At 37.5% G+C, this 14,798-nt stretch overlaps 1 protein-coding gene across 5 annotated transcripts in view; it reads left to right on the top strand.

Annotated features, from left to right (window-relative positions):
• The window catches only part of POC1B (POC1 centriolar protein B), a 58,277-nt gene that overhangs the window by 27,426 nt on the left and 16,053 nt on the right, over positions 1-14,798 (top strand). Inside the window, exon 10 of one of the 5 annotated variants that reach the window (XM_075496827.1) lies at positions 748-831. The exons of the other annotated variants lie outside the window; for them this stretch is intronic. Coding sequence (XP_075352942.1) covers positions 748-831 — 84 coding nt within the window. The remainder of the gene's footprint in view (positions 1-747; positions 832-14,798) is intronic. 5 annotated transcript variants of the gene reach the window in all.

The following is a 14,798-nucleotide window of genomic DNA, read 5'->3' as shown; positions in this document are numbered from 1 at the left end:
CAAATGGAGGGCTACTGCGGTCCTTGGACTGTAACAAGCTAATTAAGCATCATTGCTAGAAGGCAGTTCTCAAGTCCAGAGTTATCCAGGGCTGTACACCACTTCTGCTGGGGACAGTTCTCCTGGTGGAAGGAGGAATAGGAAAGACTGCCTACCCCTGTACCCACAAGTGATTGACGCTGGAAAGTAAAACTCAAAGGTGACTTTTAGGAGCCCTTATAGTTGTTGTACACGTGCAAAAACTTTCAAAAGCACCTGCAAGTGACAGTTACAGAGTTGGGAAGTTGTTTGAATGCTTCCTACTATTCTGTATTTCAGCAGCATCATTAGCCACTCTGTTAACTGCATGGCTTCAGCCTTGGGCAGGTTTTCAGTTAGTTGTCTTAGTAAATCCATTTCAAACTAGTATTTGTAACTTTGTTTTTATTGATTTGTCATACAACTGAACTTCTTAATACTTGCACGTCTTGGGGTAGGAATCCCCTGAGTTAGTTTTGGGTGATGGTTGTTTATGAAGTATATATTATATTTCTGTAATAAATACATATCTGGATTCTCTTTCTATATTATATGACTGCATTTTACATGGTTGGAGGGTAACATCCTACCTTTATTTTTACAAATTTTAAAGCCTGTTTCCAGTCCTTAATGAATAGTGATGCCTTAATGTAGCAAGTTTTTATTTCAGTGTTATTTCCCTTTCTCTACTGGTGCTGAAATAATAATATTATAATTCATTTTCAACAGGTCAATCCTACCTTTGTGACTAATACACAAACAGTTGACCCACCTGTCATGGAGATTAGTTCCTCTTCATTTTTCAGTGTTCTGGTAAGTTGCCTTCTGAGAGGGGGGGGAGGAAAAAAAAAGATAGGGTATAGCTTAAACTAACATGTTATCGGAAATGTGCTCTTCTGTCTGTATGAATGAAATATATTTTTTTAACAATTGTCGACTGCTCAGAGCTCAATATCCTAACTTCTGAACTTAACCTTTCTTTCACAGTTCCCAAGGCTAACCAGAAGATGGTGTCATAGCAAAGCTTTCATGTTATATGGGTAAAATTACTAGTATACTAAGCAGAAATTCTAATTATAAGCCCATGCTAACTATATCTAAATATTACTGTTAAAATTTGTGGCTTATTCTCAAACACTTTTTGTAGCTCTGTCTTTATCTGCAAATAATGGGAAACCTAAAGAATAGTTGCCTCATTGATAGAATTCCAAAAGTGATGTGTTAATTTTTCTCCTTTTAAGGCATCTAGTAGTTCTCTAGGAGAAAAAAAGTAACACATTTTAAGACAGAATCATAGGATTAGATCCTTCTAGTGTTAGCTTTTCATATGACATTGGTATGGCATGTGGGAGGAAAGGAAGGCAATGTTTTAACGGTAGTTTCGTAGGAGGAGAAATATGCTCTCCTGGTATGAAATCTAAAAGACATGCTGTTCTAGAATTAGGTTAAAATGAGATTTTCTCTTTTAGCTCTGAATCTGTTCCTGCGAAGGCATAAATTGTATTTTGAGCAATTTTAATTACCATAACAAGAGTGCGTGTGGCTGAAGGGTGAATACATATGAATAGGCAGCAGGTGTGGCTTCTGCTGTTCTATTTTGTCATGAATGCTTTATGAAAAGGTATGTTGTGAAGGTACTTCATAAAATTCTTTAAGATCGTTTATTGAAGATCATGATACAGAGGTTGATGTCTAAGAGAAACCTTTTCTTAAAAACAAATAATCATGTAATTTTTATTTGAGAGATGATGATTTCATATATTTTCAAGTTTAGAAGTTGTCATGTTTTCACTACAGAAATACGGTTCTTTAAGATAACGTCTGTCAAAAGTAATTTGCAGACTTACAGAAATCTCTTTAGTAGGCTTGACAGTGGATTGTGGTGGATATAATTTATTTGCTACCTATCACTTTAAAATACTCTGTGTTCATTACTTCCTGATCTTAATACTGATCACAGAATTCACATGTATGGTTACACTGTAATTCTCTGTTACATACCTATTAATCTGCCAATCATTTAATTTCCTTCATTAATTATTTTGATATGAGAACAGTTTATAAAACTTTATGCCCAGAACTCATAGTAGGAATAAGTTAACCCACCAGAGACAGCATCCTTTTGCTTGCTGGCTGGCTTTACAGTTGTCGTCTTTACAAAACCATTGCTTTAAAATTCATGCCTTTTGACTGTGTCAGTAATCACTACTTTTTTTTTTCCATTATCTTGATCTCCTGTTCACCATTGATTCTCACCTTTCTGCATCTCAACATTCACCATCTGCATCTTTTTTCCATCTAGCAACATTTCTGTATCCCTGTTACTCGGATTACAGCCTTCAGGACAACTGCTCTGTCCAACGTACCACTATTGACACAAATCTAGAAACCATTTGCATGTTTTCTCTGCCACTAGCATCCTTTCTCTCCCATAGTAAGTAACACTTTCCCCAACTATGCCAACCTATCTGTTTCTCCCTACTTTCTAATGTCAACTCATCTTTTAGTGTCATCCAGTGCCATCTTTTAGTGTCTTTCCAGTGTCTGTCTGCTGCATTACCAGCTTCTGTTTTTTTGTGGAATTATCACCGCCTGTTTCTTAATCAGGCCAGCCATCCTGCCTCTTTGCCTTGTTTCCAAAGGGTTCTGGATCTCAGTGACTTGGACCTTTCCATCTGAAGCTGGCTCAGTTTCCCTAGTGTATAGAGGCCCTGTCTGTAAAAGCAGGGCAGATGCTGGATTTCTTCTCATCCCACCTTCACTGCCAGATTTCCTCTTGATACTGTTTGTCCTCACTTGGATGATAATGTGTTTGTGCATTATTTGTGGTTGGGGGGGCGGGGGGGGGGCTGTTTGTGTGTGGGTGTTTTGTGTTGTTGGTTTTTTTCCTAAATCTTCCTCTAACTTGATGTTACCAACCTCTAGTCTAATTTGTCCTCCTCCCCCATCCCTCTCCCTGATTCCAACCCCCCTGGGTTGCTCTTTTTCTATTGGTTATCAAATACAATATCACTGCACGCTCCCCGCCCCTGCAAACTTGTCAAGACCCATCTTAAAGCTGCTTATGGCTTTTTGCTCCTACTTCTACTGGAAGAATGCTGTTCAAATGACTAAAAAACTTTGATCAGGTTGCCAGGTTAATTTACAAATGTCCTGTCTATATCTACTTATTCTTTTTGAAGTGTTTTGCTCTAGCTTAAGCAGTTCTTCTGCCCTTCTGATATGTGTAGAGAGAAAAATGCACTCTGTACTTATGTATTTTCAAGGGTTCTTGTTCAATGTCTTTATCTATTACACATGTAACACAGTAGGGCCCTAAGGGTTACTTACAAAACACCTTGGCAAGTCCCTGGACCCCTGGAAGTAGCTAATCAACATATTTACTTTAATTTTTCTACTGAAGAAGAGAGATACAGCCTTTCTTAGATCACTGTCTCAAGTATTTAAAGACTGGCTTCTCTGGGACAAGTAACAACATTGAAGCTTTTCTAGGATCTGTGATGATTTCCCTAAAGCTCCCTGAAATATCTTCAGGGAGATTGGAAGTCTGTAGAAAACCTCGTAATGTTTTGTTGAATGGCTATCAAAATTCCTAACGGTAAGCGGGCAAACTCCCATAGATCTCAAGCTACTCCAGGAAATAGGAGAAAGTGTTCTCCTTGTTGAGAATCTCTTCTTCAGCTATTGGAACTGTGTCCTGTCCTACTGGTCATAGGAAATATGCTATTGCTGCCCCTAAGATGACTTGTGGCAGAGCAAAAAGGTATTCCTTTTCTTCCCCTCTGTAAAGATTTGTTAATGAAAATGATAGAGCACTATAGGTTGAGAGGGATTTCTGGAGTCATTTCATCTAATCGACCCCTTAAAGCAAGGCCAGCTTGGATCAGGTTCCTAAAGGCCTTGTCCAGTTCACTTATTAATATGGGTAAGGATGGAAATTCTACCACCTCTCTGGGCAGTTTGCTCTAGTGTTTGACCAGTGAAAATATTTTTTTTTTCCATAATATGTAGCTAGAATTTCCTATGTTCCAACATGTCTGTTGCCTCTAATTCTATCACAGTGGTCCTGTAATAAGTGTCTGGCTCTGTCTTCTCTCTATCCACTCATTAGATATTTGAGATGGCAGTAAGATCTCCCTGTATCCTTCCTTCTTAAGGCTGAACAAAGCTGGTTCTCTGCCTTTTCTTGTAATATCATGTGTTCCAGCCCCCTCACCATCTTGCTCGCCCTCTGCTGGACTTGCTCCAGGATGTCAATGTCTGTCTTGTATTGAGAAGCCCAAAACAGGACACACAACTCCATATAATTAAGGTGCAACTAAGTATCACTGTCATCTATTCTTGACAACAGTCTGCCTGGAGAAGATTTGAAAAACAAATATTTAAACATTTAACACTCTTGATTCTTTATTGAGAATTTAAAATATACGTTTAGATATTTTCTTAGCAATTAATTTATATTTTGAGCTTCATCTGTATGAGGAAATACTGGTATTATCTCTTCCTCCCACTCCTCCTCTTCTTTTCAAGGAATTTTAATTTGTTGCTTCATCAAAGCCAACAATCCATAACAAATTCCACGCTTAAAATGCCTCCTTATGTGGGTTTTTTAAATTTACTTGTATTTTCTTGCTTCAAAGAGTAAGCCAAGATACACAGGTATGAATGTTCTCGTAGGGATTTTGCTAGAAAACACTTAAATTATTAAACTCTCCAAATTCTAAACACCTTATCTTTTCAGTTTGTGTTCTAACTTAAAGCTGCAAGGCCAGTTCTTTTTGAACACTGTGAAAAACCTGTTTTCATCTAAGATTCACACTGACACAACTTCCTTTGTAAACTTAGTGAAGGGAATGTGGTCATTGTGTTTGTGGAAAAACTTCAGTGTAATCTTCAGTATGGAGCTGCTTTCTTTTGGACTATAATTACAAAAACATTAAGAATTCCTGTCTGTGTATGATTATTGTCAGGAAAATAGCTTTGAATTTGATTCATTTATTCAGTTCTCCTGTGTTACTAAAACCAGTATAAAAGCAAGCTATATATGCTTAACTAACTGGTATTTGCATAATGCCCTGATTTTTGCAATGGTAAGAGCATTCATATACTGCAGTTATTAAAAATGAGGTGTTCTAGCCTTTTACACTCTGAAAATGTTCACTGAATTGGGGTCAAGGTTTGGGGCTGGGGGTGGTGTTTCTTTCCCCTTTCTATCTCATTGAAGACTGAAAGCATTACTGCTTCTCTCCCACCCCTTCTCTGTGTGTCAAGCAGCTTAATATTGCCTTTGTTTTCTGAACTATTGACAAGGAAAAATTGGAAGTCTTGTTTCCCTTTTGGACTGTTTCCTCCTGTTTCATCCTCTGATTTTACTTTTAGTTTTGAGGGAGGTTGGGTTTTTTCAAGTCTGTAAGGCAATACATTGGTAACCTCTGGTCTCTGATAAGCTGTTGGGAACAAGGGAAAGTTGATGATGTCTCAGTAGTTTTTACTAACAGCAGCAGGAAATCACTGTAGAGCCTCTCTAATGTTCCATCCCCTGACCTTGCTCATGTAAACAGGATTTGGAGGAAGCAAAGCAATGTACTGTAATCTGGAAGTCAGAATGTCTGCGCTGGCTGGGAGATGTTTGCTGTTCTTTCTCTTCCAATGCTAGTTAACACTGAAAACAAGACATATTTATTGTTCATGTACAGCATGATTTCTACAAAGTTAAGACTGGATTAATTATTGGAAGGGGAAAGATACAGATTGTTCCTGTTTGGAGCAAAAGGAACATACCTGTTTTTAAAATAGAAAGTGACCAAATAAATTCCACACGCACACCCCCTGCCAACTTGCTCTTATTTGCCTTCACATATTTTACATGTGCAACTTTTATTACTCAAGGTAAGATATTGTTAGTTTATCTGTACTGCATTTGTAGTAGGTGTCTTGATGCAAAAAGTTGAAGTATCTGTACTCTCAATTTATCCTGTACACACTGCTTCTCCAGTATATATTTCAGGGTTTAGGTATTTTTGACACAATTTTTTCTGCATTTATTTTGAGTACAACCAAAAAAACCCCCAACCAACGTGAAAAACACCCCATATATTTTGCAAAGACAGCAATTATGAATGCAAAATTTGCATTTATTAATCTATATCTGTGTACTTGAAGGCTTACACAACTATTCTTCCTCATAGGAACTTATTTTGAAAAGATCTTGGAGTAATGTCTCTTCCTTGCATGGCTTAACACAACTCCAGAATCCTGTACAAGAGGATGACAAAAGAAATTTTATCTTAAAAGCTAAAAACACTGCATATTTTCCTTACCATGCAACTTCAAATTTATTCTGATTTACATCCTTTCCTGGCTCCAGCCTTACATGGAAATAAACACCAACTGTCTTCAGTGAGGTTAAGGGGAGGGGAAAGGGAAGAAGGGAAAGAATAGGAGTTTTATACATAGATCATCTCCTCTGGGGCACCAGTCCATGTCAGAAGGGAACAGGCAGTAGAGCAAAACTCATATGGCACTTCACTGTGCACAGTGGTTGCCTGTTATAGTTCAACCAAAAGCACAACAGCTTTCTGTGGTTCATGGATATCAAGTTTTCTTGGGACCTCGGACATTTCGCCTTTCACTTAAACTCTGATCATTGCATGATATTCATACATTTTTCTCTACCAAAGGAAAGTTCTGGCACTGTCCCTTTGAAAGGAAGACTGGAATCATTGTCCTTTAAGAAAAACAGAAAAATGTCCTGCTTGTGTTCCTTGTCCAAAACTCAGTTGCCAATTAGACTGAGCTCTGCATTGAAGACTGATTCCACCAGTAGAAGGGCTTTGACAAAAACTGACAGTTCCCAGCCTCTCCCCTCACCTTACCTTCCTTGCTCCCAGACAGAGAAATAAGAAAGGCCACTCCCTGAACAGCTGTGGATTTTTTTCATAGACTGCCATTCTCTTGATTACCAGTAAATGCATATTTGAACAAACTGATCACTCCATGATCTGAACTCTAAATCACAAACATGGAATGAAATTAGCGAATAATGTGAAGAGAACCTGTTTCTCCAAAGTTTTGAGGTAAAACTGTCTGTGTCTTTTCCATAGATGAGCATACCAAAAACTCTCAAACAGGCTCTGAATCTCTGATGCTAGGTCTTATAAAAACATATAATAAATACTGTAAATAGAGGAACTTGGAAGTATTCAGTGCAGCAGAATAAAAATAAGAATTTGTAAACTCTGCTCTTGTGTCTTTGCAAATGAATTCTTCTCTCTGTCCAATCTTGGTCTTAGATGAGCAATTTTTAGTGTCATCTTGGCTTACAGCACACTCCAGACAGACCTTTCTACTCTTTGCATGCTATGCAGGTACAGTGTGTGGGGCAGGGGGAAGAGGATAGGCTGCCTTCTCCCCACAGCTCTTCAGCTGCTCTCAGGGAAGGAGTCTCCACCTTAGGCTACACCTAATCCATCTGGAACAATCATGAGGCAGTAGAGACAGCCTTTTCTGTGCCCAGCTAGGGGCCTTCCAAAGAAGGTGTGGCATATATGAACAAAATGGCTCATCTTCTGTCACAAGTGCCAAAAGGATGAAGCCTTTGGCATATTGAACAGTGAATTTCTGAACCTGCATTTTGAACCTTTGTAGAGACACAGGCATGTTTAAAAAGATTTGTGTACTTAATCTTAAAAGCAATATGCTTTGATACCACTGGCATCAAATAATGCTTAAAGATCGGATACATGAAGGTGAACTCAATTCTTGTAATAAAAGAAGAATATGATCCAAATGGCCCTTGCATTTTGCAGTGATACTATTCTAACACAGCGTGTAACTGCTGGTTTACAAGGAGAGAACAGGAAATGTGTTGTGCTGCTACATAATTAGGTAATAATACATGTCTCGATGTTCCTTAATAGGCTTCATTATATTCTTTGAGTGAACTGGAGCTTGAGAGAAAGTTAAGTTTTCATTGGAGACAGAATTCTGAATTTGGGCACTAGTGAGTGCAAGAATATAATATTTCCTATACTATTTTTAGCCTGCTTTCCTGAGGAAATGAACCTTATGAGACTGTACTGTTTATTTGTCTGTCTCTGTCCTGTCTCCCTAATAATTTTTGAATCAGATGGTGGGGTTTTTTTAACCAAGTTTGGAAATAAGCAGTTAGTAGAATAAGGAAACATATTAGTGCTGCCACTAAAGAAAAAGCCAGTGGGATGTGACACTGAATTCACTGATACTGGACTAGGCACGGACTAGCTACTGGTGACCTGCCCTGTAAGAGTGTCACAGCACATACGGAGGGAGCTTGAGTTACTGTAGGACAGGAAGCTCAGGAGAGGGACCTAACAGGAAAAAAATCTACACGCGCACACACGCACCCCCTGCTATATAAAAGATTAAGCTTCAATATTTAGTTTCCTCACAAGGAAGTTTAATTATGTTGCCTTTGCCCATAGTGACACTCTTAACAGATGCTACTGCTGGACTATTGGTACTGTTTAGTAAGATAACTGGCTTGCTGTAGATGACTTTTAAAACTGGCGATATTTTACTTTGTATAGGGTCTTACTCATGGCAACAGTGCAGTGCTTCAGGAATGTTTTTCAAGTTGTTCCATGTCTGTATATTTTTCCTTTAGCAAATCAGCACATTCCTGGGAACTAGAGAGATGGAAGTTCCAAGTATTATTTCTTTTTCAACTTCCTGAGATACTGTACGTGTACGCTCTGACCTTGTCTGCCCAAGTAGTGTTTTCCCCCGCTTCGGCTGGGAATCTAAGCTGTGGTCACAGTTCTCACAGCTGATTCTGCGGCATGCAGAAAATGCCCAACAGCTATCAGCCCACACATCCAATAACAACTGGTTCCTTCCTCTTCCTGGGGAAGAGTAACATCCTCTGAGAAGAAGCGTCCCCTGAGGAATGCAGGAACAGCAGCAAGCCTTTCACACAGGAAATTACTACTATAGCACTTGTAGAAAAGTGTTTCTGTCACTTGGATTGTCAGTCTGTAATGAGCTTCCTGCTGACCTAGATGATGATTTAGTACTGATCTAAATGCCATTTGTGAGTCATTTAGCTTAATGGAAGTTAATGAAGTTAGCATTCAGTAGCTCTGTTACTCTGTAAACACCTGCTTTAATTTTTTTCATGCAAGTTAAGTTTGCAAACAAGTTAAGTTTTGAACTTCTTAGTATTCACAGGACTTTAATATTCTGAGATCACACATTTTGTGGGACTGAGAAACAAGGGAATGTTTAGATTAGTTCATAGTGTGTGACACTTAGAGAAGGCTGCAAGATTTTATTTTCATTTATCTTAATTTGGATAATAAAGCTGAGTTACAGATCAAGCATGTCAGAAAACAAGGTGCTAAAGCTAAAATACTGCCCTTGAATTACCCTTTGTTCTTAAATACTACTGGAGTCTAAGTTTAGCGCAGCATGCTTGCAACTGCGTGGTAGAACCTTAAATATAAAATGAAATGTATATATATATAACCAATACATTATTCGAAATGGTTAATACAAGTTTGTTACAAAAGCAAACACTTTAATACTGTTTAAATCTTTTCTTATTTTTCCTAAACGACAGTGCTTGAACAAGTGCTAGCAAATTCTATTTATCACTTAGATTACAGTGATATCTAAACCCAGAGGGTGCTTTCTGCCTAAAACCTTGGTTGAATCTTTTCCAAATATATCAGTTGTTCTAACATAACACATCTCTCCTTGCAAACCTTGCTGCATTACTATCTAGTTTGCTGTAAGAGATGTAGTTACTTGCTTCATGTGAGATAATGGAAACACTGAGTCAGATCCAAAAATTACATAGGTTGCTTAAAATGAGACTGAGACTTTTCAAATAAAATTCTGCACCAAGGGCAAAAATGTTCCTTCATCAGATAGATGTTTGATATAGAAAAACTCTGAAAGCATCTTGGCTTGTATCTTCCACCAAAATAGTTTTGGGGTCAGAAATCAGGCAGGACAATGCTAAAGGATGGTTTCACAGTCATTTTAACTTAACAACTGTTTTTGTCTGGTTAATTCTATACAAGTCAATTCCCTGATCTGCTCAGCTATCCAACCACTAATACCAGCACAAAGGAAATAATGAGAAAAAAAATATTTGTAGCTTAAGTAGGAGATTAGTGCTGGCTGTAACCTAACAGAGGTTGATCCATGTCCATGGAGCCAATGTGATTGTGCTATAATGTATACAGGTGTGTTACATGCATAACACGTCTGAACATCATCTTTCCTAAGATGCAATGGAAAAATATGAGCAAAGGAGGTGGTAGAAATGGCTTCCTTTTGTTCTGGCAGTAAGTGTGTCAGATTCAGTTATTTTTTCAGCCTAAGAGGATTCAGCTTGCTTTCTTCTGTCCGCATGGCTGTAACCTAAACAGCAGATAACCAAGATAGAGGCTGAATGGAGGCAGCTCCATCCTTCATGCTTGAATTTGAAGCAGTATAAAGTAAAAGCTGAAAATATATGGCATCGGAGGAAAGCAAGTGAGAAGCAGTCCATGGTTAGCGATTAAGGTCGTCTTCTGGAAGAGAAATACTGGATTCCATTGCCCTTAGGCATTTTGCAATAAATGGGGGGGGGAAGTAGGAGCGGTGTGACTGACTCTGGAAGTGGAGACCTGCACTTTTTTTTTTTTTTTATCCCCTCACAGTATGGTACTCTGGTTGTACCAGCTTGGGTCGGTGCAAGGGAAGGAGGGAGGGATGGATAGATGCTGCCCTTTGGCATGTTCTAACTGCGTGGAGATTGTACTTCCTGAACGCCAAGATGTCAGTTCCACACTGCACATCAGATACCTGAAGCATAGGCGTTGCAATGCAATTCTGAGTTGACTATTACAGTATTTTTACTGTAGAGGAAGATCCCTTTCTTGACATAGAGATTTAAGACTATTAATTACTTTATCCTTAACCTATTCTTAGATAAACCAGTATCAAATGTTCCTCACTGAAAAGATTACTCTTCCAAGCCATGATTCATTTTTATAGGTGTTTTTTCATTTCCTACACTCTTAAGACAGGAATTCTGTGTCCATACTTCCAATTTTTGCCAGTGTAGTGTTACAGTACTAGTACTACCTCTTGCTCAGTATTTTCAGCTAGTTATAACTACATGGAAGAAGTTACTGTAATTCTTCACTGAATAACCTTATCACATTAAAGTGTTACCATTTCACGCAGTGGTATATTATGTCATTGTAATTCTTTTCAACCCTTCTGCTTTCTATAGTGTGTTACTCTAGAGTGTCTTCATCTCTGAGATCTTACGTGTGTACACAAGGTTGCATTTGGATAGCTGACTGATGTCGGATTGCCAAATAACCCTGACTATTTTAGTAGTTTCCAGTATGCCTTTTTGTGTCGTCTGTAAACTTGATCTTCCAGATCGCTGGTATATTTTGCATGGGACTGAAACAAGAACAGATTTCAGGAATCACTAAAACCAGCATAATTCTGTAGTAACCTTCTGATTTAACTGTTTTTGAAGAAACACTAGCTAGATAATTGACTTCATACTGTATTACAACATAAAATGTGTTAATTAAAATTGTAGCATGCATATTATGGATTTAGAAAAAAAAAAGTACCGTTATCAGGAACAGTTTGACTAAATGTTTCACTAGAAAGGTCTTCAGTTTGACAGACCTTTTCTTTCTCAAATGGTATTGATTTGCTTGATGTTATGCCTTAAATCTTTGCTATATATATCCTAAATCAACTGTTCAGTGTTTTTCCCTGACACAATTCTCAAGCTGACTGTGACCTGTGACCACACAGTTATCCTGTTTATCCTTTCTAACTACTGATGGAATGTCAGCTTCCCCACTCCCCTGGTATTTCTCTATTATTCCAGGATATATTAAAAATCAACATAATTACCTTACCTGTTAAGTTATTTCAAAACCATTGAGTTCAAACTATGTAACCCAGGATTTAAAAATATTTACATACAGTGTAAATTGTTTATCGGTCTTTTTTGCTATGGTTGGAATAGAAAGTATTTTGCCAGAAATACAATTATAGCATTTATTATCTTCTGAAATGGAAGATAAAAATACTTCATTAACCACTGTAAAAAATTTCTGCATCACTTTTTAACACCTCTAGCTAATAAGTATGCCATTGCTAGGACTTCCTCTGTTCCTGATATTTGTAAAGTACAAATAATCCTTGAGTGACAAATTATGTAGCCTAGCTTCCTACAAATCTGTGTTTCATAGCTGACTGTAAGGTTTTATTTGAAGCTTTTCCCTTGCTTTGAGGTAATTATAAATTCTGTTTTTCTCATATCCATTCTCTGGCCTCCAATAATGTCTAAACTTATGCCAGAGCCTTTCTCCCAGTGGGAGTACTTACTGATTTCTCTCCTTTAGCTGGCAATCTATTATCAGGAAACTTATATGAAATCAGCTCCTTCTAGGATATCTCTTCCTCCATCAGACCCTCTTAAATCTGCAACAAGTTCAAAACTTAGAAGTGAGGTGTGGGGACAAGCAGACGGAAATGATAATCTCAGCATTGTTTCCTTAGGAAAGTAAGCTAAAATGTCCTTTTTATTGCTCCTAATTCTAATGGCTATAGAGTTTTTGCTGAGGCCTTCAATTATCCTGATCAGCTGTGTTTCATCACTTCTAACTTATGGTCATTTGTATTATTCTGCCTTTTACAGTTGTAAAAAGCAACAGTATATTTTATCTGTGAAGGCTCTAAATCCCCAACAGGAATTTGGCATTTGGGATTGGAATGCCAGCTGTTGATCTGGGATTACAGTGCCAACTGCTTTCGTTTTTATTGCCATTTTAACATCAAGCATGGATTGCAGCACACAGTAGGGATAGGCCTTCTTCCATATCCCACCGAGTGTGGCATCTCCACATCTTGACTAGACCACTACCTGTCATAACGGATACTGTACAATTGATTACACGTTGTTTAACTCTTCTGTACAGTTGCAAGCACACAGTGAGCCTTAATCAAATGAAATTAATAAAGGGGACGTAACAGTATGATATTCTGTTTTACATGCCTTTTAGCATAGTTGTGTTTATGTTTATCTATACACCAGTGGATAGTATTTAATACAGTTTTTCATTAATGCTAATTTAGTGAAGTATTTAAGTGTTATTTACATCTTTATATATCTTTCTTTCAATTCGGTTATATCCCTAATCCAACTCTAACACATACAACCAAACCATTTAGAGAAATGCGCTTTACTTTCAAAGAAAGTGCCACATGGCTGTGAGCACAAGGGAGCACAAGCACATTTCAGAATCTGAGCTGCTGTTCTTAGCAGGAGTATCTTATATGTAAGTGTTACATGCTTAACTTGATTGATCTCTAGAAAAGATTTGTGTTAATGTTGTCCATTATTATTATTAGAAATTATTTTCCTTAAGATGCAAGGACACAGATGACAGGGAGTGCCAGTGACGTTGCGTTTTCATTTGAGTATGGGAAATGACACATCCTCTTGTACCTTGCATGGACACACAGTTCCATAAATTCTTGCTATCACCAGGCTGCTGCTGGTGATAATAAAATACCAAAGTAATCTTCCTTTCAGAAGTTCTAAAAGATCATAGTATTAGTACAAATAAGGGAGTTTTTTCTAAAAACAGAAAAATTGTAGAGATACTGCAACTTAGTCATCATTAGAAAGCAAGAGGGCTTTAATTTGAATCCATGGGGATTCTTAACAAAATTTCTGTTCTGTTGCTCAGTAAAGCATCAGACCTCAATGCCAAAGAAATGGCAAGCAGGAATAGAATAAAAGTTTCTGGTTTCTCTTTGTCCTGGTCTAACCAGAGGACCAGATTTCCAGAACAGACATGTGGTAGTTTGAAATATAGTGACACGGGCAAGTTCTACCCTTGTGCTTCAGCTCCAAGTTGTACATGTACTGTGGCTTTCAGTCCTACTTGTGGAACATCCTGATGCTCCTGTTTTGGCTGCCGGTGTGATTACTCATGTTAAAAGGATGTTTCTTTACACCAAAAAGAAACAGTTGACGATGTAGACTCTTTTTTTTTTTTTTGATCGGACTTTGATACAGCATTCATACAAGAATATACTGAATTATGTAGACCTATATAAAGACAGTTGATATTGAATACTGTTTTAGACTGTGATGGTTCTGATCTGGATGTCACTAATACAAATATAATTCTAAGACACTTTTTGTACGCTAGACTAATAGGAAGGTGAACAAGTTAAACTATGACCTAGCATATATAATTTCGTTGTCATATTTTTTCCCATTTTGAACACATAGAGAATACTAATGTTAATCAATGTTTTAAGTTTGGCTGTTCAAAACAAACAAAAAAACCCCAAACACACCACAAGTGCTAGTAACGTAGCAGCAAACATAATTAAATATGGAATGTGTGCAGAAGAATTGCATGGGTGTTTAACAAATTAGTTTAAGCCTGTGTGGATGTACGAATAAAATAATACACTGTGACCAGTGGACTTTAATATTTATCTTCAAATGGTAAACCCTTTAGTGTTTTCCATTTATTTTCCTAATATATACATACACACAGTTTTAAAGCTTTGCATGTTATAGGGGACAGACCTATAGTTTATTTCTATTCTAAGGTAGTAAGAGTTTGTAAGGTGTTTTATATGCATACCCACACTTATATATAAATATATGGAATATATCCATGTATATATATACACACACATAGAAAAATGTGTTATATATATAAAAGTGTGTATATATATATATAGCTTTT

The sequence above is a fragment of the Mycteria americana genome, chromosome 1 (genome assembly GCF_035582795.1).
Source record: "Mycteria americana isolate JAX WOST 10 ecotype Jacksonville Zoo and Gardens chromosome 1, USCA_MyAme_1.0, whole genome shotgun sequence".
In the NCBI taxonomy this organism is placed as follows: domain Eukaryota; kingdom Metazoa; phylum Chordata; class Aves; order Ciconiiformes; family Ciconiidae; genus Mycteria; species Mycteria americana.
This window is presented reverse-complemented; position numbering and strand designations above follow the sequence as displayed.